This window comes from Porites lutea, chromosome 13 (assembly GCF_958299795.1).
Source record: "Porites lutea chromosome 13, jaPorLute2.1, whole genome shotgun sequence".
NCBI classification, from domain to species: domain Eukaryota; kingdom Metazoa; phylum Cnidaria; class Anthozoa; order Scleractinia; family Poritidae; genus Porites; species Porites lutea.
In genome coordinates, this window is record NC_133213.1 from 16,699,779 (window position 1) to 16,722,337 (window position 22,559).

At 39.1% G+C, this 22,559-nt stretch overlaps 2 protein-coding genes and 1 long non-coding RNA gene across 3 annotated transcripts in view; 2 read left to right on the forward strand and 1 right to left on the reverse strand.

The window, feature by feature from the left end:
• LOC140923714 (uncharacterized) overlaps nucleotides 1-22,559 on the reverse strand; it is a 172,377-nt gene that overhangs the window by 21,660 nt on the left and 128,158 nt on the right. The gene's annotated exons all lie outside the window — the stretch shown is intronic.
• LOC140923501 (E3 ubiquitin-protein ligase DZIP3-like) lies at nucleotides 5,083-5,944 on the forward strand. Its single transcript, XM_073373585.1, has 2 exons — nucleotides 5,083-5,850; nucleotides 5,924-5,944. Exons 1-2 carry the CDS (start codon nucleotides 5,083-5,085, stop codon nucleotides 5,942-5,944), a joined length of 789 nt encoding a protein of 262 aa, XP_073229686.1.
• On the forward strand, nucleotides 19,323-20,155 carry LOC140923502 (E3 ubiquitin-protein ligase DZIP3-like). Its single transcript, XM_073373586.1, has 2 exons — nucleotides 19,323-20,087; nucleotides 20,141-20,155. The coding sequence occupies exons 1-2, from the start codon at nucleotides 19,323-19,325 to the stop codon at nucleotides 20,153-20,155; spliced, it is 780 nt and encodes a 259-aa protein (XP_073229687.1).

Consider the following 22,559-nt stretch of genomic DNA (forward strand, 5'->3'; position numbering starts at 1 on the left):
GTCCCTGCAAAAATTCCTACAGAAACGAGATGGAAAATAGAGCGGTTTGGTAAAGCACAAACCTATGCTGGTAAAATGCTTGAAGACGAGAGGCAGGGAGGTTCAGCAACAGTCGAATACGCAGAAAACGCGTTGATTAGGGAGCGATACTTTATTCTAAGTTTCAAGCTAGTTTTCTTCACCAATGTTAGCAATAATTGTAAAGAACAAAAAAAACCTTTAAATTGCCGTTTATATAAAAAGATACAAAGAAATTTCGGAAGCAGCTTTTGAAATCTAAGAATCTAGTAAAAGAGCACTTTCCAACATTTTACGAGCACAATCCGGACAGGCCAAACTGACATTACAAAGTTAGTAAAGGAGAATGGAGGAGAGGGATGAGGGGACCCTTATGTTAGAAAGCCCGTGTTTACGTCAGCTGTTAACTGATGCGGTCATTTTTATTACTAAAAAGGATGATAAAAATATATTAAGGGCTTTTCGGGCGTGTAAGAATTGAATAGTAAGGCCTCCTCTTCAATCATACACCATCCCTCCTATTTCATGCATATGCCACCCGGTTGCTCTCGAGGGAGTGTCCGTTATAGCCGGGTGCCTGCAGGGCGAGAGTTGATTGTTTTTTCTACTCAGTTCATGCTATATTTATACGAGTTTGTTTAAAAACTTGTCCAGGGATTGCAGCAGTTCGTTCAGGCTTCAGTTGTTCAAAAGGTGGATAGCGCTATCCACCGGATAAAATGCATGTCTATCCACTGGATAGCGCAATTGGCTCCCCCTAATATTTATCTACTGGATAGTGATTTATCCGGTGGATAGCGCTATCCAGCTTTTGAACAACTGGGGCCGGGAGTATAGTAGTTATCCCTGAACGAGCTTATCCACTTTGCAGGGGGGGGGGGGGGGGGGGGGATTGCGAAAATATCCTACATACATTTTTATAAACTGACCGTTTTCTGAGTTACCCAGAGGCGTAACAAAGCATTCATAACATTCGAGGCAAATGTGGCCAACGTCAAATTACGACCAGGTGTCTGGGAACGTGCTACCACAAGGAGATTGTAAAACCTGGAAGAGTGAAGTACGACTCAGTTAACTAACGCTAGCTCTGACGGCTTTGACTCCAGTATTTTTCCCTTTCCTTCCTGCCCATGATTACACACAAAGACCATACTATCCATACTCTAAGAAACCAAAAAGAGTCGTTTTTCATTTTTTTTTTTTTTTTGCGTTCCTGCCTTACCCAAGGGGACTGTGAAGGAAGCAATGCGTTAACAGCGAGGTTTGTTTCAATTTTTGCAGTTGTACATTGTGTCCTATTCATTCCAAAGGACTTAGCCGATAATCGATCACCAGCCACACAAGGTTGCACAATTGCAATTTACATATCCAACTTTTCTGTGCCCGATAATTCGGTGGGAAACACAAAGCTTCGACGGAGACTGGCGACTGAATTGCTGTGCCTGATGATTAGGAGGGGAACACAAAGCTTCGTTAGGGACTGGCGAATGTCCCTGGGGTGGGGGGGGGAAGTATGCAGTATGAAAACGACAGAGATGCTTGTCGGAAACGGTAGAACCGCAACCGAAAAAGCTATTCGGGTATGGTTTTATTTTGTAACTATTTTCATTTTACACACGATCTTAAGTGATAAATGTACGGGTAAAAGTACTTTGGCCCGAGCACCCTACTTAAGACCAAAATTTGTAACCTACTGCAAGACGACAGGCACATCCTTCTCTTTGATATGGGAGCCCCCTCCCTCCCCCCGGCAGGTAGGTAAAAATTCAAGTATTCGATTACAATCTATTACACTACTACATAAGAAATTTCTGCAATTTGATTGGCTTAGAGAAGTGGTATTTTAGCTTAATTTGAAATGCCTGCATGTGAAAATTACAAACCTTTTGCGGGTAGCAGTATAAACAAATAATAGCATGATTTGTACGTGATATTTGGCATAAATACCACTCGTGATATTTCAAAATTGTCTCAAATTTTACTCGCCTATCGGCTCGTGAAATTACGTATAACAATTTTGAAATATCACTATAAATCCTGCTATTACCTACACTAATTCAATTAAAATAACCCTCTACTCTGAAAATGCATCTCTGTGCAATATTTTGCTTCTCGCTGGGACCTGGAGGGTAAAACAGGTGTTATCTATTATGATGGATGGCCAAATCTGTTGACGGAATGCGTGACGAATGAGTAGGTGGCATGACCGAGGGGCTTTTCGTTCCCAGTCTTTTTGGACCTTTCCTTTCTGAGAAATACGAAATACATGGAAACAGGTCGGTAATTCTGGGCGATTTTTACCCACTTAAGGAGTAAAGTTGTTTTATCTATATTTTAGCACACCATAATGGGTAAAAGTCGCATGTTTTAAGCTTCACTTCAAACTTAGAATCGAAGGTTGGAATTTCAAGATTTAGTGACTGCAATAATATTTAGTTAATATTCGTACGGCAAGGAGGAAGTGGTTATTGATCCCGGGTTGTTTATGTTCTAGAGGCTGTGAAAAAGAAACTTGCTTCTTAAATTTCCTAGTGCACTATTTAGAAATTGAGGTAAGTTTGCCTTGAAAATTTAAATGTGATCACAAAAATTTAAAAAAAACTACGTGGTCGATAATTTGAATGTTTTTTTTTTTTTTAAATACAGATTTCACCTTGCAGTTGCTCCGTTTCGATATCAATAACAAGGAGAGGTAATTGATATGCGAATTGTTTTCGCACCAGATTAGATTATGAGAGGGCACACTTAGGTACAAATTTTTCGTAACTCGTCGTCAGTATTCGAGATCGAATGAACAGCAGTTGTTTTCAAGGCAAAAATAGGCATCCGTCTTTTAAAACATTCTCAGCCGAGAACATCAACAGGACATGTAATTAGCGTATACACACGGCGATATTAATGTATTTGTGTCTAACCTACAATAGATTATGTCTCAAACATCGATTTTCCTGTACTACAAATGGCTAAATTTTCTTATTGAGTTAAAAAATCAGAACCTTCTTTAGCTTTCAATGTGTCTCGCAAATAGCAGTAAGTCGGTACTTGCAAATTGAAAGCTCTCACTGTAACTTCCGTTTATGACCCACTGAGTTAAGAAGTTGTTTGAGCCCAGAGATTACATATAAGTGCAGTCAGTTACAGTTACATGTAATTAGCGTATACACACGGCGATATTAATGTATTTGTGTCTAACCTACAATAGATTATGTCTCAAACATCGATTTTCCTGTACTACAAATGGCTAAATTTTCTCATTGAGTTAAAAAATCAGAACCTTCTTTAGCTTTCAATGTGTCTCGCAAATAGCAGTAAGTCGGTACTTGCAAATTGAAAGCTCTCACTGTAACTTCCGTTTATGACCCACTGAGTTAAGAAGTTGTTTGAGCCCAGAGATTACATATAAGTGCAGTCAGTTACAGTCTGTAATAATGCAGCAGTCTCTGAGGACGTATAGGAGTTTCCTCTTATGAAAAGTGGATGAACTATTTAATATTTTAGTTTGGTTGTGATCGTAGATGACTCTATGGTTTTTGTATCAGCACCATTTTCTGTTACATACTTTATAGAGAAGAAAAATAGCTTAAAAAATCAAACCCACGGTAATTTACTCGGCAATTTATGAGACATGTTGGCATTTAGTTTCCTTCAAAACTCATTAATATTCAGTAGGCATATTGTCCAACTGAGTTCTCGAATCTAAACAGGCGCAAGGACATTTATACCGAGTTAGGCGAGAGCTTTGGATTCAGCCTCAGGGGAATACGGAGTTGAATGACTGAAACAGGCTGATTAGGATAAACTTTTTATAAAGAATACTAATAAAGGACGAAAGTTTTATAAATGGTCCTCCTAATTTGCAAATAAATGAAGAACAAAACTTTTGATTTTCTGAGAAAAAATCTACCGGAAACGGAAAAATGTTCGTCCTAAAACGCAAAACAAAAAACAAAAAAACAAAAAAAAAACCGTCGATACGAAGTTTTTTAACGGAGAAACCGCCATATCAAGATATACTGTTACCGCCGATTTCAAGATTGAGTAGGGGAAATGAGTCACAAGCAATTAAATTTTTACCAGTTTCCAATTCCGTGAAAATTATCAAATGCTATTGTGACCCATGACATAGGGCAATTCTTTTCCTCATGTGCGGATTGACTGTGGAAATTCTTTCATTTAGATAGCCGTATAGCGAAGGTAAGTAAATGCTTTTAAACCGAGTACTTCAGTTACGTTGCCCAATGTAATGCATAACTATATCGACCAAATTTTCAGTGTTATTTTGGCTGCTTTTGTTTGTCATTTAAGCGCAATCAACACGTTTTAAAACAGAAATGCAAGGTTTAGCAATCCTATTGAAACGAAACACTCCGAGGACGTTTTTGAAGCTATTCAAAACACTCACAGCACGTGTTTTATCAGTGATAAAACACTGCTGTGCGTGTTTGATGGTCATTCCTTTTTAATATGTAGATATTATTTCCCTGACCAAATTAAAGAGTTGACTAGTTGCTCAGTAAGATTGTTTTTTTCTAGACTGCCAAAATAAACTTCTAGAGGTTATTCGAAGCTTAATGATACTTGATGACCGATAAGGAGTGGATGGGATTAAACACGATTTTCTTCGTTTCATGCACAGGAACAGCCCCATTCGATAAAAAGCTCATTTTTTCAACTGAGTTTATATAATTTTTAGTCAATCACATCATAATCATTTGTCTTCATCTCTGAAGTGGCCGAGCTGTTCTTTTAAAAAAGTTCTACCTCTACCCAATGTCAATTCTTCAAAGTTCCACAAGGACATGATCCATGCAAGTTCTCACTAAGGGAGGGATAGTTAAACCAAAAAGCCCACAACATGCATGCATGTTCTGCACACTTTTATAATCAGGTGTAACGTTTTGTTTTTGTTTTTTTGTTTTTTTGCTGTGCAAAGAGTTTTCCCTATAAGATATTCATTTTTTTTACTCAGTTATCTTCAACTTTGCTGCTCCATAACCCAGGGTTAAAGTGACATTATGATCTGCTACTTTTTGTTTTAGTGTCACCTATGGTATTGGCATAGAAATGGCTACAGGTACATCACAATCTGCTGCAGATGAAGCGTTTCGTACAACAGATGAAAAGGCAAATTTTCAGCGGTTGACAAGGCTTCTGATGCGTGGAGGGCTCGCACTCTTAAGAGAAGTGTTTGACGCTATCCATCCGCCAGCCAACCTTCCAGCTGTACTTGGTAACCCTACCATAAAGTCAAAGCTGCAAACACTGAGAAGAAATAGAGTCCTTACCTACCCCGAATGGGACTGCCTTTACAACCCACCGTCAGGAGCTTATGGAAAGTCGTCCGACTTTGACATCACCTTACTATGTAAACTGCTTCGAGAAATATGCAACCTTACCCCTTCCACCGGATGGGACAACTTACCCAACAGCACTGATCACAGCCGTGAGGCAGACGTGGTTAGAGTTAAGTTTTATCGTAACACAATTTATGGTCACAACCACAGAATGGAGATAACAAATGCTGATTTTGAGAAGCTTTGGATGGAAATCAGTGAGGCCCTATTGAGAATTGCCGACAGGATAAGTAGGGCAAAGAGAGATGAGTGGAAGAAGTCCATCGAAAACCTTTTCCGTGATCCACTAACACCAGATGCAAAGGAATATGTTTCAGAATTTCGGTTATGGTACAAAAAGGATATGGAGACTAAAGACGAGATCGAAAAACTAATTGAAAAAGTGGACCAGAATGCCTGCGAGCTGGAAGAAATCAAACTATTACTCCTTCAGACGAGTCTGCAGAATCGTCCAAAAGCTATTGATTTCTGGGACGTTGTCTGTGCATTTAAGAGACCCCTAGAAATGTTGCTAGAATATTTGAAAACAAAGCTTGGTGTTGTTGTTCAAGGATTCAGACAAGGTAGTTTGATCATAACAGTTTCCTGCAGTTCATTAGAAGTCCTTGAGGCTCTTTGGAAGGATTATCGCAGAGGACATCTCAATGAAGTGGTCCAAGATACCCTTGTCACGGCTGAAGTTCTGAAAGAGCTTAACCTAAGTGAAGTGAAACTGATGACCATCATTTCAGAAGACGAGTACAAGTTATACAAAGACTTTTTCATTCACAAATCAGGTAATTATAAAGTATGATAATAATACTACCAAACAGTAATAATTGTAATAATAATAATATTATTACTAAGGTAGATAACAGGCGCAGCCTGAGCAAAGAGGGAGCTTAATCAAAAATGTATCGCGCTTATTTCATCTTGTTCAATGCCGTCAAATGTTTGCAAATGTTTCGGGAGTTGCATGAATTCTAAAAGAATGTATCGAAGTTCAGGAAAAGAAAGTCTTTGTTTTGACTTGTGTTCACGTCTTCCACGAAACGTGAAACTATGCTGACTTTCATGTCGTAATAATGCAGTGACGGGAAAAAAGAATGATGCACGTGGGAAGTTGTTGTTGTTGTTGTTTTTTTGCTAATCTATCAAATCGAAACCTATTGTTTACTTGCCGTTCTCGTGGCCGTCACCGTCGTCGTTGATTAAGCTCTCTAAGATGAAACTTAAAACTATTTCCTTGTTTTTCTTCAAAAGGAGACTACACACCAGTGTCCGGTGGCTATTTCTTGATGATAAACAACCGCAGCTCACAATTCTCTTATGTTGCAAAGCAATTTATGGGCCAGGACTTTGGAATCTGTCAGAGCGTGAAGAGTTAGAAGTACTCAAAGACACAGCTGGACGAGACTTCTCCAGTGACGATTGTTTTTTGTGCGTGATCCTGAACCGTGAATCAAAAGATGAGACCAAGGAAATCACATCGCTTTTCAGCCGAGATAAATGCCCCTCGCTGGATGGAAAACCAAAGCTATTTCTGTTTGAAGAGTGGGATGGAATGGAAATAATCAAGGAACGAGACAGTGGTCCACCTCCACGCCCAGATTTTCTGGGTGAAGATGATTTTCTAGTTTGGTACCGTACCGCTGCACATAACCGTACTCGCTCATCCGCAATAAGGATCTCTGGTCAGAATTATTATTTCAGATGGTTATACAACCTGTTGAGTGGAATGCACCTTACTGATGCCATACACGACACTGAAAAGAAATTTCCAACGCAATCATGGCTGGTCAGTACGCTAACAAAGAAAGTATTTTTCAAACGAAACTAATTTTCACACTGAAGTCGGCTGAAATACAATAATGGCGATTCTACTTTGACAATGATTAATCATTCTTACTTTATACAGTTAAATACCAACAATTAGTTCAAGTAGAACTGTCATTAACAGAGGAGGTTTTCACTGTTTTCATAGAACAGTCCCCTGGTGGGGGGGGGGGGGGGGGGGGGGTATTCCTTATAATGACCTTTACGTGGAGGCTCCTTCAGGCTTTAGGTGTATGAAAGGGTAGTGATTTCACTTGTTGAAGTATGTCAAAGGGTAGGGAAAGCTGTTGTTTCAGTTGCTAAAAAGGCGCAAATTAAACAGAGCTAGAAGTGCATTTTGTGGCTGTGAAAAAGTCGTGAAAACGTTCAGTTAATCGGGATGCAACGGTTCTAAACTAGGTGTGTGAAAGGGATACTATTCGTCAATTTAAGGAGGTTCCCCTTTCTGTCAAAGTTAATCTATAAAAGGGTAAGGGGTTGGAACTCGTGGCAGAGCCTCCCCGTATAAGACTTTTTTTAGTACCCCCAGGGGAACGGCCCTATATAATCGAACAAAGTAACAACTAGGCGGTTTGAGCAAAAAAAAATATTCGGGCATTTTTATTAATTTCAGCTATAATTATTTTAAGTAGCTCACCATGTAAAGCCATTAAGTCAGATCAAGTCATGGCTTAATATTTTGCCCGCAATTGATCGAGTTAAGGAGAAGAACTGACTGAAAATTGTAACGTAGCGCAATGGAAGACCTCGGCATAATAAATGACAAATTACATGAAAATCATATAATCAGCCAGTATAATAAATAAAATGAAATGCGCCGTTTCTGCATGCTTGGTAGGCTACGGAACAGGAGCATATGACCCACGGGCTCCTGCTGCGGATAATTTTTCCATGTTGTCCATATCGGTAAAACGAAAACGCGTATTTCCCTCAAGTTCTTCATTTTACAGTGGTAGAAACGGGGCTAACAAGTTGAGGGTGAAAGTGGTTAAAGCGTGTAAAATGGATAAGAACGGGAATGATATTATATAACAAGTTATTAGGTTAAATATTCATGCTATACTTCGCGACAGATCTTAGAGTATAGCAAGGGTCATTTTAAAGAAACAAGGCTCTGCTGCTCATATTTCGTTACCTTAAATAGACCTAGGCTGCCTGTTCCCCATAAAAACCGTTACTTTACGCGAAACGTTTCAGTGTTTAGTTTCATTAGATTAGAAGGACTCCTAGAATATCGTAGTTTGGTAGTATCATGTATTAAATTGGACACTATGATTAGCCTACAGGAAAAAAAATTGAAGTGCATGCATCTTGAAACCAAAGGTACTTATTAAACCTCTCCTCGGTAAATTTTTATGTTTCAAATTAAAATAGAATGGCTAACGACATTAATTTTTTAAAGCAAGCGGGTATACAAAAGCGCAACTAAAAAATTGTTAAAAATGGAAAACAAGGTAGAGCAAAGGAAGGGGAAATTGCTGAAAAAAAGTCCACATGACGCCTTTTCACTTTAAAACACTGTTGTCACGTCTTTTTTCAGAATAAAAGCTAGTGTTTTCAATCAACTTGCTACAAGCAAGCAGACGAGGGTCTTCTAAAACTGTTGCCATACGAACGAAGATGACTACCTCATCACATTGATGAGACTAACTCAAATTTAGTCACCACAGACATAGCCTGCTTTTCCAGACGAATTTCCGAGAAGCGACGACCGAAATTAGTCTGCCGGTTCGCAGGCTACCACATGCGTTTTAAGCTTCCTTTAAAAGGGCGGAATGTTATTTCTTTCCATGACACGAGTGAGTCAGTGGGTTACAGTCAGTGTACTCAACGGTCGGCTGTAACGCGATACCAACTCGCTCTTGTCACAGCAAAAAAAAAACAAGAACGTTCTTAATCGTTAAGTGGAGCTCTCTTAAGGAGATAAAATAAGAAATTTAGAGGCCTTGACACGGGGGAGTCGGTTACAAGGGGTGTACTCAACGGTCGCCTGAAACGCAATACCGACTCGCTCGTGTTACAGAAAGAAATAAGAGAGCTCTTAAAAAGGGTTACGTCGAGCTTTTTGCTTGGTGAATAAATAGGAAATTAGGAGGAGACTAATTCTACACCGAAACAGGATTTCCTCGCTAAAAGTTTCCGTCATCCTACTTTATCGACGGTTGAGTGTTCTTTAGGATATTTACAATTTATATAGTTTTCGACGATTTTATTGTTTCTGAATTGATTAAATACGCGTGTAATGATATACGAAAATCAAGGCTCGATTCGAGAGAAAATATATCATTGCCAAAGAGCAAAAACGTGAAGAACATAGCGCGTCATTTAAATCGTCGCTGGAAATAACTGCATGTTCATCACATGACTCACTTGCATACAATGAAAGTTTTTACAACACCCGATCAGTCAGCCTCACCATCGAAGTTTCCCTGAAGTTTTGCTCATAACGATTCTTTTTTTCTTCGACCACTGACGCTTGTGGTAAAGTAATCAACGCTTTCAAGCGATAGAATTGGATGGAGGACCAACCCGTTCCCGAAAAGGTCGACATCTTTTGAATATGTTATAGCTCACGTTGCGATATTTAGCCCCAGTTTTCACGGTCTCCGTTAGGAACGCCTGGGACCATGAATCGCTTTTGGCGCGCAACCCCCCCCCCCCCCCCCACCTCCCACCTCCCCAAAAAATGCATCTTAGTCTCGCTTCTAAAGCAAGCTCGACTAATCGCATTCCATCCTCGTAACGTGAGCTTAAGACGCCTGTGAAGTTACTAGCACTTATTAGCGACCAACCCGGGGCGTTAAACTCGGAGAACCCCTGGAAATTCTCACCAACCGTTAAATGACAAATGACAGAAATTTACATGTTATATGTCATGTTTCCTAAAGAAGGTATCTTATTATTCACTCAAAATATTTCTCCGTTGATGATTGGCTAAAATCCCACGGATAATTCATGATAACCAGACACTGTTGACCAAATTGGAAGAAGTTTGCGATATGTGAAAAATAACGTCAATTCTATAGCATAATTGTCAGAAAACTGGACAGTTAGCCGAGAAGACCTGGGGACGAGGTTGAGTTGTTTTGCTGTGAATACAAACATATGATATTTTGATACTTAGCCTTATCCAATAATTGTTTGTTATTTCTACATTTAAATTTCTGTTGTCTTTTAACGGAATCTTCTGAAAATGGATATGTTGGAACATACCAAGTCTCAGTTTGATCTTTTCCAGCTTTTCAAGCATCACGAGAGAGGGTTATAAGGCTGGCGTGACCGAGGCGCTTAGAACTCTGGGAAAAATAGTTTTTATCAACTCAGTCTGAGAAGTAACGTGGGGAGTAAAGCTGTTTTATCGGTGTTTACCACATCACTTTAAGCTTCACCTCAAGCTTACATGAATTTGAAGTTTTAGTGAGTGCAATCTTTGTCACTTTCATGTGGCTGGATAGGCGGAAGTGAGTTCAATACTGTACATACTGTGATGATCGAGTTTTTTGTGAAGTGAAAAGGAAAGTGCTTTTACATCCCAGCTCACTGTTTAGAAAACGAGGTAAGTTTGTCTCAAAGAGAATGTGATCACAAAAATGTAAAAATCTACGTTGTTGGTATAAATTTAGCATCAGCTCTTTATAGATTTCATCTTACGTTACATTTAATCTTATTCTAGAACAAGAAAGGGAAGGAGAGGAATTTCACGATTTTGGATTTGTTTCACCCCAGTCCAGCTTGTAAGAGGGAGCAGTGGGGAACGTATATCCTCTTTTACAACTCATCATATTCGAGGCCGCATTTTCAATGAAATATTGAGCATCAGTACTATTTAAATCTTCAGAGAATGTCGTAAAAATTAGCATAATGCATACGCGTCGCAGCCTGACCTTTAAAGATATTAGTTTTATGTGGACTTCTTTGCATTTTGTGTTTAATATGTTTTAACACTTAAAGGGCAACTCTCGGGAAAATTACCCCTGTTTTTTTAAGTTCTCTATGGTTTCCTAATGGTATGTAATATCTCTCTTTGGTGAAATTTCCGATATATCTGCGAAACTTATTTTTTTATAATTTTTCGAAAACTCGATTTTGGCCGCCATTTTGAAAACATTCGGATTTCAGATTAGTCACGTGATTTTACGTCACACGTGTGGAACACGGATTGCCAAGAGAAGATTATAAGAGAAAAACGCACCAAATTTCTCTTGCAAATAAAGGAGAAATAGAGCCTCTACTGTCATATTAACGTTCAGGAAAAGCATTTCGATGATGGTTCCATTTTTTAAATTTACACGGGCATCAGACGCGGGTGATTTAGATTTTTTTTGGATTTTTTTGTTAGGGTAATTTTGAAGTCGCGTTAGACATTTATCGACCCGAGGTCAATAATTGTAAACAGCTATGCTGCTAATCTGCTACGTATAATACAAAGAACAACTTTCCTATAGCAGATTTAAAATTCTGATACAACCTTTAATGTTACCTGATGGGTGTTGATGTCTTTCATTCCTCGAAAACGACTTAATTTATTCCCGCGAAATACTCGCATCTTTGAAGAGAACTCCGTCACAGACCGCCGTACCGGCCTGATTCTATACCGCCTTTTGTGTTTTCACTTAAGTGTGTTGTTCTTGTCTGAAATCTGCAGGTTCTATCCATTTACCTTTGCTCCTAAACAGGCGAAATAAAACTCACTTCTCGCCGAAAGTTGCGATTTAATGATCATTATTTTGAATGTAGTTATTCGAGATGTGCTCTCGAGATTGTAGCGTCATTCCATTGCAAAACCTGCACACACGCTAAAATTACATGTAATGTGCCTTTTAAGGATAGAAGGAAATTAAAACGGTTAAAAAATTTGATTAAAATAGGATTGCTTCATTATCTTTAGCGGTACTTTGTACCCGTCCTACCTGCGAACACTATAAAACTGCCTTGATAGCACGCGTGTCACGCTTCTTTTGCAATACTCCCCTTTGGGACTTCTCACAAGAAAGGAAAAAAGAAATTATTAACTCGTTGTTAGATCCCCGACGCGATACTTATGGAAAATTCCAAGGAGAAAAAAGCGACAACGGGAGCGAAAAAGAAGAGAGAACTAGGGAAGGTTCACTCCTGCAGTATGAACCTTTTTATTGAAGGTTATGGCTCAAGCACCATAACCGAAAGTCTTTGCTGGCTATTAAGAAAATTCAAGGGCTTTAAAAAACTACATGTTGAACCTGCAACTGAATACCCCTGCACTACTTGCTGCATCCATAGAGAGGCCCAACAGAGATGAGGCAATGGATTCTTTCGTTAGCAGATAAAATCTTTCCAGCCTTGTCAACTAAAGAAGGACTACAATGCCCTGCAATGTTTTGATTCTTTTATTTGAGGATTTCCAATTATAACCTAAAGATATACAGCAATTGACTATTTTCCAATTCCCCATAATACACTCTGTCTGCCCCCCAAATTTTGCATAACTTATTGTCTTAAAATGCTCTTGGGAAAATGCAATACTCCCAGGAGCATTTAAAAACAATGGTTTATGCAAAATTTGGGGGGTAAACAGAGTGTATTATGGGGAATTGGAAAATAGAGAATGAACAATAAAATACCATTTTATTATTAAGATATAAAGTTTCAACTTGTACATTTTTCCCAGTTAACAATCACACCTGCTGGAAAAAAAAGGGCGACATGTTATTAGTCAAACACTAATCCACCATTATTATTCAGAAGCTGTGAGCAAATAGAGAGAAGAATTATGTATTTCCCACACACTATTGGACTTTAAAAGACCATGTAGTCTTACAGATTTTTAGTTCCAACAATTATTGTTGAGATTTCCATGCTGCATATTTGAGTTAGGGGCATTTTGTTTGCTGGGTAGCAACCATTTTAATGGCAACAAAGTTGCTCTAGCCCAGTCTTCCAGTGGTGAGTGAGAAAATTGCATCATATTTTATATAAAGTAGGGTTATTTGCAATATATCATATATATATTCAACTGCACAATGGAATCCTGTGAACTCCATCTCATCCTCCAACCTTTCAGGCGTCTGAAATGAGGAAATGAGGAAATGAGGTCGTATGCACTTAACTGCACAGGAATCAAGGACGGTAATGTAACTCCTATGTCCCTTCCAAGGCCTGAAGGCAATGTGCCTGCTTTTTTTATGATCTGATTCTTCATATGCCAAGGCACCATACTGCTGCTTTTATTGCCATGCAGCTCATAACACCCAGTAATTCAGACAAACTGCCTGGAATCCTTGTTGTTCCACAATGCACTTTGGACGGCTCCTTCATATTTTTAACTTCAACTGCCTCCAAATATTTACATTTTACAAACAGCCACCTCTTGGAAGCAGATATTTTCCTCCTGCTATCACATTGTCTGGCAGTAGCCATACAAGCACCTTGCAACCATGCAATAGTAGTTATTTTCTTTAGTCATAAATACTGAACGTCGGTAAATGAAGGGCAACAAAACAAGTGTTGAATATTGACCTTTTCATTCTGCACCTAGAAAATTATCAAACTGCCACGAGTCAAGACACAGAACATTATTTCAATTTTGAGCTTATTCACTCTTTAACGTTTATGGCTTCATCATACTATCTCCTGCCCATAACCACAAAATAGTTTCAAATATGCACACGTTTTCAATACTGGGTGTATTAGGTATAGAAATTCCTGCGGTTACATGTATATCTCATCAAATGCAATATTATTGTAGTTAACACAACCATTGTTATGCTCCAGACAAAAACATAAGTGAATACGGCATGTCCCAGCCTCAAAAATCATATACTTGGGAGCAGACACGTTTTATGCAAGCAGTTAGTGGAGGTGTATCTAATCCCAACTTTAAATTCTCGTCATAATAACATCAGGATACGTAGAAGCTAGAATAATAACTTCTGAACCAAATTCATTAACAGAGCAAGACAAAGTAAAAGGGTGAGTGAACGACTTGTAGGAAAACAACTGTACAGCGCCTTTCAATTATTATGTATAACAATCTGTATAACAACAAACAGGGACCGCGGAGGGGGAGGGGCTGGTAGGGCCGCGGCCCCACCACTTTTTTGCGCCCCCGCTCCCACTTTTTGCGCTAAAAAGAAAAATAATTAAAATAAAAAAAAGACTTGAAACTAGTTTTTTCCGTCTATATTCCGCTATATTCTCTGTATTTTCTTTAATTTCAAACGCCAGGCATTTTGTGGGGTTCCTGTGCTTTTCGCGGTAATTGTGCTCTGGGGCCGACTTTCCCCTTGATCAAACGCCATGCCTTGGCCACTCCTTTGCTTCTTTCAGCAGCGTGTTTTGTACTTCCAGCTCCGGCAGAGTTTTTTGTCAGTTTTATCAGACGAAATGAAGAAAATTACTAGCTTTTTAAAGCCAAACGAAGGTGAGTAGTTGTTTTGAGTTGATAAAAGTTTTATCTTTTGTCAGTTTCTCCTTTCGAATCAATGAAATATTCGATGGCAAGAAGAATTACATTACTTGAACAGTGAACGGCCATAGTTAGAAATTTTTCAGATCACTTCAGTGTAGTATTTTCTATACTAAAATTGTAATCGCGTCTTTTCTTGTATTGAATCTGAACTGACCGTGTATGTTGACCGACCTATAAAGAGCAACAAATACACTGGATAAAGTATGCAAAGTCACGCGACGGAAACAAATCAAATACTATGATTTTATTCCTTTTTTCGATTTTCAATATGAAAAAATTATTTTCAATTATCAGCCCTGCCACTTTTCACCTTGCTCCGCGGTCCCTGACAAAAGAGACAAATTTTAAAGTGCAAGCACCCCACGAGTCGAGCATGAACGGCTGTCAAGGGGCAAAGATATGGAAATTTTATTTGCGTTGCAGTCAACGGATTACGAGAGCGTAGTTATTGCTTCTGTTATGAATAACTGCTTTTGTAAAACCAAGATTAAAGCAGAAATTAAAAAAAAAACTACACTGAGACAACTTGCCCAGATTATTTTTGCCTCGTCGTGAGAGACCTCTGCTAGCAGGGAATCGTTACAAGGGGAAGGTGGTCGCTTTCGACTACTTGTAAATGTGAAAACAATGATCTAAAATTATGAACGCTCAGTATACTAAAAAAAAAATGCGTGTTTAATTAGTCCTTTTCCTTTTACAATTTGAAGCATTCATAGCATTGATGAAATCAAGCGATATGCGGATCGCACTGTACACAAGAATTGTTTAAAACCATCTAGCCACTCACCATACTTCACTATCGAGATCGCAGCGAGCGAGTGGCAGGCTCGATGTTTTCTGGCGACGCACAAACTTCATCAGCTTCGGACGATCTTCCGGCCGGTCAAAACGCCGGGGTTGAATTCCCGTGAAGGGCTGCCCTATACTTCGCATTCTAAAAGTTCTTGTACATCCGAATAATCGGACAAAGAGGTAGCGCTATCACTTGAAGAACTACAGTCAGCCATATTCGAGATCATTTGTTGTTCCACACCTGTGACGTCACGTCACGTGATAGGCAAAATCGAAGCGTTAATGGCGGAAGTTCGAGTAAGCGGCAAATTTAACACTTTGAATCTCGATTTCTGAGCCAAATAGATCGCTGACGATATATTTCTTGATGGTATTACAATGAGAAAAACATTTGCAAGGTTTTTCCGAAAAATGTTGCCCTACGCGAGAGTTGTCCTTTAACAGTTGATTCCCTTGCACTGTCAACGGCTAGAATTGTCACATTGATGCAAAGAATTAGAGCCATGTTGCCCTCAATGTATTTGATCGAGTAAACTGGTCCTTCGCACAGTTCACCTGATAATTGATATTGAAGTCGGCTCTGAGACGACCTCTCTTATGGAAACTGAGTTGAACTGCAATCGCAAGTCTCAATTGTAGGTAACTCTAAGGGAGTCGTGCCTTTGATTCGTCGTCTGAGGTAGCAAATTAACTGCACCACGCGCTTGTACATACGTTACACAGAACGAAATGAATTAGAAATTCAATCTCGACAGTAATTTACATAATTATGAGATTTGGGGGGCTTTCCGTTCAACAAAAATTCCGGTTTGCAATTTTGGAAATTCTACGAGCCCAATGGAACGGTTCATTCCGGTTGCACAGACCCGACCCAAGTCACCGAGCTTTTGGTTATTGTTCTTGAAAGAAGGATACAAAAGAGCGGTACTGGGGCTAACTAAGCATGTCCTGATTGCGCTGGGTACTTTTTCGGCACTTTTTGGACCACTATTTTATATTTCCAGCACTCTTGAGCACTTTCTTGACTTTTGAGCGGAATTTGAGCATTTTTTTCGCCTTTGGGCAACACTTAAGCACTTTTTTTTACAGTTTTCCACATGTTTAATGCAATATTTTGTCTTCGAAACGTTTTCAGTAAGCCGAGTAATTCTATTATCATGAATTTGAATAATTCCACCTTGTCGCCTGACTGTTGTCATGAAAATGCAAAATTATTCTTTTAACCGGGAATAGTCGTTTTTGATTGGGTCGTTTTGTAATGCTTCGATGTAATAGATCGAAAAGAGACTGATAACAGTTGTAGCTACACGGTGTACGTTAAACTCCATATGGTTCTGTGTTGCAGTGGGAGTGCTTTAAAAACTATGCTGAGTTTACGGTTGAAGAGCTTGACTGGGTCGATCTTGGGTTTATATCTTAATAAAGAGTTTTTGTTCAAAAAACATTGGTTTCACTTCTATGGTCACCTATTAGAAAATCGAGGGTTAAAGCTTTGATAAAACTAACAATATTTATTAGCATCTGCTAGGAAATAAATTAAAAACTACGAGCAACTTTCGAGTACTATTTCTAAATTTCAAGCCCTTGTTTCAAAAAATTCGAGCACTATTTGAGCGCTTTTTTTTGCTAAGAGCAACTTTCGAGCACTATTTCTAAATTTCAAGCCCTTTTTTCAAAAATTCGAGCACTATTTGAGCACTTTTTGGCGAATTTTCCTGCGCAATCGGGACATGCCCAAGGCCGTCAGTTTTTTTCAAATGGAAAGGGACATTTCGGTCTGATCGAACGAAATGATCAGACCGGTCAAAGTGGACCACCTTGAAAGCTGGTACCGAATATTCCGGTCGGACCAAGCCGAAATGGTCCGTCCCATTTGATGAACCAACCGAAATTTCAGGAATTTTGGATTGAATGGAAAGCGTCCTTGTATTCTAGGGGCAGATCATTGGAAAAGTTTTTGGGGGGTGGTGTGGAGTTATTGAGTTAGGTTTAAGGTTAGAGTTGTCCATTTTCTTTCACGATTTTTTGGTTGCCAAAATGTCGCGCATGAATATTTTTTCTTGACGTTAAAAATAATCCTGGCAATCGGCAAGAACACTATTTTCTGGACTACTCAGCATGCCAGATTTTTTCTCTCAATTTGCTCGTGTGTGAATATTTTTTGGTACTTTTTGATAACTTTCCTAACAATTCCTCATTAGATTTTTGTGGTCATTCCTTTTTATTTAGGTATTAAATCCCTTACTAGTTTGGCTAGTTACCCTCTGAGATTGATGGCATTGGCTTTTTTTCTAGTCACATTGACAAAATACACCTTCTGAGTCAATGAACCTCCTATTACCGCAAATTAAATGAACCAGGATGAGTGGCCAGGATAAGAATAATTTCCCCACAGCATGTCCTTTGATTAAAACCCACTTTTATCAACTGACTATATAAACTAAAATTTTTTAGTCAATTATAATATATCCATTTGTGTCACATTTCTCCCCGTCATCCTAAAAGACAGGAGCATGTGCAGGATATTTTTGATGGAGGATTTGAACACTATCTACAGTATTGAAACCATTTTACAGCTTAAGCCTGAAATGCAGCCATTTTTGGGCAGAAAAGAAGCGAAGAAACTGCTCAGGTTATGCTTTTCGGCCTTTTGCCAACTTTAATAATCACCCTTTTTAATATCCCCCAGTGTTTCTGTTTAAAAATCTAGGAAGACTGCACATGCAAAAAAAAAAAAAAGAAAACACTGATTCCCCCCCCCCCCCCCCCCCCCCCTCCACCCGCTCTAAAAAAAAAAAAAGAGTTAGGCTGCGTGCAAACGGGCGCAACAACTCCCAGCATTGTTGCACCAACAATGTTGGGAGTTGTTGCGTGCGTGTTGGCAGTGTGCAAACGGATGCAACAACTCCCAACAATGTTGGGACCTGCAGTGCATCGTGGGAAGAATACAAGCCATAAGTCTTTGTAATCCATGCGTAATGAGCGTGCGTGGCCCCAACAATGTTGGAAGAGCTGTGCAAACGGATCCAACATTGTTGCGCTACGCTTCGGCGATCACGGAACAAAAGAAATGTTGGGAGTTGTTGGCTGAAAAGTTTGACCGGTTTCAAACTTTGCGTACCAACACGCAACAACATCCAACAACATGTAACAGGGTGTGCAAACGGACGCAACATGTAACATCTAACAATGTTGGGAGTTGTGGCCAACAATGTTGCGTCCGTTTGCACGGGGCTTTAGAATACCTTATTGCTGAATTTGTGTTATGAATAATGTAATGAATAACATTAAATTTGTATAAGGCCAAAAAATGCTGGCAGTGAGGGCGGGTGGATCTCCCATGTGTTTTTAAGGCAAACAACAGAACCTCACCATCAAATAGAAAATTGACTGCAAGGATGGAATTCACAGTCTATCCTCTGGAAACTACCTGGTTTTGTTCCAATTTTCGTCGTTAACATTATCCAAAGCTCTTAGGTTTGTGGAAAGATTAAACAAGACTGCTACTAATTTTTTAAGCAGATTCCAAGCATTCAATAAACGTTCCGTTTGTTCATTTATTGGCATTGCTATAGATGTCAGCTTTCAGAATTCCTTAAAGCGATACTCTATGGAAGTGTTCTCAAAACACATAACATGCATTTTCAGTAAAATTTTGTACTCAGGTGCAAGACGCATTATGTTATGTATTGACAGTTTTCTTTTAGAAGTTAATTAGTTTTACTAAGCTAACTTCAATTCTCGATCGCGTTTGTACCCGGGCTTTTCCAATTTAATTGATTTGGGCTTAGACTAGTATGCTGGTGAAATTTCCACCCACCCCTCCCCTCTCAGTTTAAGTAACATTGTGATTTCTGTCACTTTTTCTTTAGTCTCACCAATGATATAAAATAGAAATGGCTACAGGTACATCACTATCAGCGGCATATGAAGCGTTACGTGCAACAGATGAAAAAGCAAATTTTCAGCGACTGACACGGCTTCTGATGCGTGGAGGTCTCGCACTTTTAAAGGAGGTGTTTGACAGTATCCATCCCCCACCCAACCTTCCAGCTGTGCTTAGTAACCCTGTAATAAAGACGCAGCTCCAAACTCTCAGAAGAAACAGAGTCCTTACCCACCCCGAATGGAACTGCCTTTACAACCCAAGTGGGCCAGGGACGTATGGAAAATCGACCGATTTCGATATTAGCTTATTTTGTAAATTGCTTCGAGCAATATGCAGCCTCACTCCTCCTGCTACCGGATGGGACATTTTACCTAACAGCACTGATCACAGTCTTGAGGCAGACTTAGCTAGAATTAAATTTTACCGTAACAAAATTTATGGTCACAACCACAGCATGGAGATGACAATTGCCGATTTTGAGAAGCTTTGGATGGAGATTAGTGAGGCACTATTAAGAATTGCTAGCAGCATAAGTAGTGCAAAGAGAGAAGAGTGGGAGAAGTCCATCGAAAGCTTTTTCCATGAACCACTAACACCAGATGCACAAGAAAATGTCTTACAACTTCAGTTATGGTACAGAAAAGAAATGGAGACTAAAGACACAGTAGAAGAGCTAACAGAAGTGGTCAAGCAGATGAAAATTAATCAAGACCAAATACTCATGTATATTCACGTCCTTGCAGAAAAGGTTGTTGAAGGAAGTGTGTCTTCTGTACGCAATAATGAAAAACTTCTTGACTTCTGGTCTGTTGTTTGTTCTTTCAGAGATTCATTTTATAAACTGTTTGAATATCTGAAATCAAAAGTTGGAGTTGACGTTCACGACTACAGACTAGGCAGCTTGATCGTAACAGTCTCCTGCAGTTCTTTAGAAGTTCTTGAGGAATTGTGGGAGGAGTACAGGACAGGGCATCTTAATGAAATGGTTCAGGCTACGCTTGTATCGGCAGAGGTTCTTGAAAAGCTTGAACTCAGTGAGGTAAAACTGAGAACCATTATTTCAGAGGAAAACTACTTGTCATACAAAGAGTTTTTGAAAAACAGATCAGGTAATGATGAGATAGGTACGCATTCATACAGTACTGAACTAAGCTACAATAATCCAACATTGAGACGCACTACCTAATGCCGGCAAATATAAAACCTCTAAATTAAATCGACATTGCTTTGGTAATCACGATTAAACGAATAGTTTTGTAAAAAAATCTGTGGTAATAAGACACTTATTTTTCACCTTAACATGCTGCTGGAAGAGGATGTCAGGTCCTCAGGGAGACAGTTAGTTGCGTTTACCCGAGAGTCCTGATGTTTCTCTAGACGTGGAGTCCAGGGAAAACAAAACTTTTAAAAAAATGTTTCTGTAGGGACATGACATAAAGTGTTTTCATGTTATATTCGTAGCCTTTCACTTCAACAGTGACAAAGAAAATAGAACGAATCAAAACAAAAACATTAATTCTGAAAACCGTTTAATGATTGATTCACAAATTTAGTACTTTCCTTATTCTAACTGCATCTTTGCCCTCCACTACCTGCTGTAGTTTGCTACGTCTCCTGTATCACGAGCTGTTGTATCTCGAGCAAGGTACAATTGCTGAATTTTATGTACGATCGGGAGGACTCGAATGTCTTGAGTTTTGAATTAAAAATTGCGGATTTTTTAGCTCTTTTTTAACAAAGATAAAGCGGAAAAAATAACACCAATAGGGAACAAAGCAATTAAAAGCCTCAAATACATAATTACATAATCTTGAACAATCGGCCGCTAGAGCTGCGAATCTTTTTGGTATCGGCAAACAGATAAACTTAACAGGTCTAACAATAGTAGCGGAACAAAATTCCCACTTCACGCGTTTCTACAACACAAAAAAAAACATAGAAAGGCGATTACGAAGAGGAATTTCGAGAAATCTTGGAATTTCTTCAAAAAAGGTATAAATCATGCATGAACTGAATACTGGACTTTATCAATATGCAGACAAATTTGTGACTTTTTGGATGTTTCCGGAAAGATTCGGTTTCACAACTCATCCGTTTTGCAAGTTACCCTTATAAATTCTACAATTAGCTAAACCAAGAGACGATAAAGGTTTATCCTCTCTTGTCTCTTGGCTAAACGGCAGTTGACTTGCGCGTTTTCGAAAAGACATGAAAACATGTGAATCGGGGTAAAACGCAATGCTGAGCTCTTTTTGTAGTTTCTATGGCTACTTCCACGAAAACAGCGATTAAACCAAAAATTGACGATGGATTTTCTTTAAAAAATTTCAGTGATGCAATTGATCAGTGTACTATAAAATGCCCGATTTTCGTGTCCATGGAAACATTTTAAGTTGCCTAACGTAGCGCAAAATTGAGTAAATATTGAAGTGAATTGCTTAATATACAACTAACAGGTTAGTGTCAATTTGCGCAAGATCTAATGTGACACTTGACATTGGCTTACATGGATCGTAGTGGACGTACGGGCGGGCGGGCGTTCAGTGACGTCCTAAACAAATTTTCTCGGATAGATAGATTACCACATTTTGTTTTCAATGGGCCTCTCCTCGGGCGAGCGTAGAACTTCGCCATGAACCTTTCACACAAGGACGTAATCTAGAAGGAAATTAGGACTTTATAACACAATGAATTGGTTTCATCTATTCTTTTTTTGTGAGACAAAGAAGTTACTCGAATTATACAAAAATACCCCCTACAATAAACACTTCCCTCTTTGGAGAGGGAGGAGGGGGGCAAGGAGTTTGTTGCACTGATTAACAGCCCTCTCGAAATTCGTGCGAAAAACCGTTCTAAAAATAAACTGTTCCGTGAAAACGCTGTGACAGGAGCGCATGGAATTTGCTCGCTCCGGGTTATGGGCTCATGGGTAGTGTTAACACGGCACTTTAATGGAATTACGGGCAAATGTTCCCGTTTGTCATCTGTTTCTAATTATATTGAAGAGCAAATTTGAGTCCAAGTTTACGTAAAGTTAGAAATTGCGTCTTTTTATTTTCGTTAGGTAAAGGGGAAGAAAAGGCAATTCCCGAAGTTCAAGAAAGTCCTGACACAGAGCTTGTTGCAGGTAAGATATAAAAATTCTAAGTTGCTGTCAAAAGATATTTGTATTTGATTTGGTGAATGCTGTCCTCTTATTGATAGTGCTTGAACATGAGCTCCTGGCTCGAAAGTGAAGGGAAAA

Excerpts from the sequence above, each read along its gene's own strand:
- LOC140923501 (XM_073373585.1), top strand. The coding sequence starts at position 5,083 with ATGGCTACAGGTACATCACAATCTGCTGCAGATGAAGCGTTTCGTACA. Across the intron at positions 5,851-5,923 it reads CTATTGATTTCTGGGACGTT|GATTCAGACAAGGTAGTTTG; the intron begins GTCTGTGCATTT and ends TTGTTGTTCAAG.
- LOC140923502 (XM_073373586.1), top strand. The coding sequence starts at position 19,323 with ATGGCTACAGGTACATCACTATCAGCGGCATATGAAGCGTTACGTGCA.